General features: G+C 48.9%; 2 protein-coding genes across 2 annotated transcripts in view; both read right to left on the reverse strand.

Moving 5' to 3' along the window:
• Positions 1–1025, reverse strand: part of LOC105556977 (uncharacterized protein F54H12.2-like) — a 2439-nt gene extending 1414 nt beyond the window's left edge. Inside the window, exon 1 of the mRNA XM_012004093.1 lies at positions 1–1025. Within this exon, the coding sequence (XP_011859483.1) occupies positions 1–835 (835 nt within the window). The 5' untranslated portion in view covers positions 836–1025.
• Positions 1026–1543: 518 nt separating this feature from the next.
• The window catches only part of LOC105556978, a 1658-nt gene continuing 296 nt past the window's right edge, over positions 1544–2905 (reverse strand). The window contains exon 2 of the mRNA XM_012004094.1: positions 1544–2238. Coding sequence (XP_011859484.1) covers positions 1558–2238 — 681 coding nt within the window. The 3' untranslated portion in view covers positions 1544–1557. The remainder of the gene's footprint in view (positions 2239–2905) is intronic.

A 2905-nucleotide genomic window follows, 5' to 3' on the forward strand; every position in this document is an offset into this window, starting at 1 on the left:
GTCCCGCGTGAATCGTGAATGTTCTGACTTCGACTCTCGTGAGATGATATTTGGCGGTGGTTTTGCTCAGCATTCTCGCGTGCGCGAGTAACACACCGGGTCTTATTTTCGCCCTTCTCACGAGCAGACTGGCGTCTAGAATGTGTATTTTCGACAACGAATTACTCTCCATGAGACAGAACGAATCTTTCGAGCGAACGAGTCTCATTCTAACTTCCACTCCGTTAATTAAGAATTTATCCTGATTAAAAACATCGCAGTGAAGATGGCCTAGGAGATCTAACGCGTGGTCGTTTTGAATGAAACTAGAGCGTTTCACGAGAGCCTGATTTGGGGTGGTCGAGTCTAGGAGCGCGTCCATTAAACCGGGTGTATCCGCCTCCCACAGACTGGCGGTTAGATGGGACGTTTTCGCGGGTGAAGAATAGTTTAATAGCGCCTCGATGTACGCGCGGTATGCGTAAGCGTTGTTTGGGGGTGACACGAGCTTTTGATTGAAGTACACGTCGATTTGATTGAACATGGAGTGTAATAAATGATTTACGGGGCCTGCTTTGTACTCGACGGTGCCGGCTGTACCGGCGACTCCTCCTCCGCCCGCTAGAGGGGAAGAATCTACGCGTATGCGAAGACTCAGCATAGTGTGAGTGAGATCGAGGTAGTCTTCCCCGTGATCGGGTATGACGAATTCTATAGGCGTGTCGTCCGCTAGCGATGTTACGGGTTTGTAATAAATCCATTGTGAATTTTCGATGCTGGTTTGCGTGGGGGGTAAAGAAAAGAGATCGAGTTCGCTCTTTAGGCACTCGCTCGAGTGAGTGTGAAGAAAGGACATGCTTATCCCCTCTCCTCACTGAAAATTCCTAGTCCGTGCAACGGTTAAGAGAAAATGTCGGATACACTGCGTTTGCTCTTGGCCCTCCGACGTCTCGTAGCGGCGACCCCGACAGCCGATTTTTTAGCCTTTCTACCTGACGCGGGGGTTTTTTTTTCTTCCTTGTCGACTTTATGCTCGTTCTTTTCCTCCGCCCGGACGACGCGGATTTTTTCCCGCTCGTTTGTCGACGACGGTGATGACGACGACGACGCTGCTGTTTACGTAGAGTCGACGCGACGCGACTGTCGAGAGTGTCGAAGGGAAACTGAAGCGCCGGAGTTTTCGCGGATATTTTATATCCCGATCCCGTCATCAGGCTGGTTATTTTTTCTTTGGCTTTTCTCTTGAGATTTCTACCCGATTCCTTGAGTCGCATTCTGACCGCTTCCTTCAACGGAGTATTATTTTCGACATCCGAGATCACATTAACACCCGCGCGCAAAGCTTCTTTGCCGACCGCGCGGATGCTTCTACCCAGGTAGGGAAGTACCTTCCTGAATAACCCCCCGAGAAAACTGCCGATTCCGTGCCCCCGTTGATACGGTGCCCCGACGAAAACGCGTGGAATTCCCCCTCGCCGATTGCCTAGCGTGTCGTAATACTCGTACTCCGCCATGGCGCGGAACTTATTCTATATCTTCTTTCGCGCGTGCGCGCGCGCGGCGTTGCGGGGGATGCTGTTACTGGAAACGTCTAAAGTGTAATGTCACCGTCAGCGTTCCGGATTGGAATGGAAATCTTTTTCCAAGTTGATCCATTATATCTATTTCAATTCTGCGGAAATTCGTTTGTCGTAATGGAATATAATCCGGGACGGCGAAATGTACCACTTGATTCGCCGCGTAGGTGTAATAATGACTGTGATCATGCAACTCGAGCGGTACTATTCGGAGAAGGGGAGTTTGCACATCTCCCGTTATATAAGGCTCGCAAATATCGCAATAAACGAAGAGTTTATCGGGGATTCCGCGCGACAAACCATGAGGCTCGCGAGAAAAGAAATTAGTATAACGAGCGCCTTGCGCGGTTTTAAAACCGAGTTTGATAAAATGCGCTGTAAAAGTTTCTTTGGAATTGGGTTTAGTTGCCGTGAGCGTGGTATGGTTAAGGCCCTCTGCGTTCGTCACGACATACCCGACGTCGAGTATTTGTAGAAGATTATCGGAAACGCTCATATGATGAATCAGCTCGCACTCGTCCCCGCAGATAACGCTAAAGTAGATTTTACCGCCGGGGGTGTTTTCCAAATAAAAATGCGAATCGACATTTTTAAACTCCTTATTGATCACGGCGATAAGTTCGTCGATATTTTTGTAAATACCATTCGGTATTACGCCCTCCGTCGACGAGTACGGCGCGTCCTTCTTTAGTGCTCGATCTTTTTTAATATCGACGAAACTGATGACATTTTCGCCGTGATTTATGTGCAAAAAAGTAGCGGGAAATTGAATCTCGCTGAGCGCGACTTCCCATTCGCCGTGCAAGTGTAGAGTTTGCGGTAATTCCGTAATGAATGACGCGGTTGTATTGTTCGGGAAATAACGCATGCTGCTATTGCTCGGAAGGACCAGGAGAAATTGATCTGCCCTCATCTTGAAGAGATGTTAAATTTGAGGCGGGGATCCAAGAATTGAACTTGCTGGGATAGCCACGCCAACTAACTAGCAGCTGTTTATTAGCGCCGCGTCCCCTGCTCTCTATCACGCGATCGACGATGAACTCTTCCTCGCTCAGGTTTTTCTCGACTCTGCCTAATTCTTGCTCGTAAAAAATGCCATCTATGGTCTCGCCCGTTAAATCGCTCAACTCGTACACAGGCGGTTTTCGCCACTCGAGAATGCGATGAATTCGGAATATCTCTTCGCTCCAACGGGCCTCGTAGCCTTTCTCGAAAGCGGCTTTTGCTCTACTGATCCGAACGAGTTCGCCGACGCGATATTTAACCATTTGTTTCTTCTTCTTCTTCTTCTTCTTCTTCTCGTCATTCCGCCGCCATCGTCGACTTATATTTTCACGCGCGATACGGGC

Source organism: Vollenhovia emeryi, unplaced genomic scaffold, assembly GCF_000949405.1.
Source record: "Vollenhovia emeryi isolate VEMERY1.0 unplaced genomic scaffold, V.emery_V1.0 DF939671.1, whole genome shotgun sequence".
Classification (NCBI taxonomy): Eukaryota; Metazoa; Arthropoda; class Insecta; order Hymenoptera; family Formicidae; genus Vollenhovia; species Vollenhovia emeryi.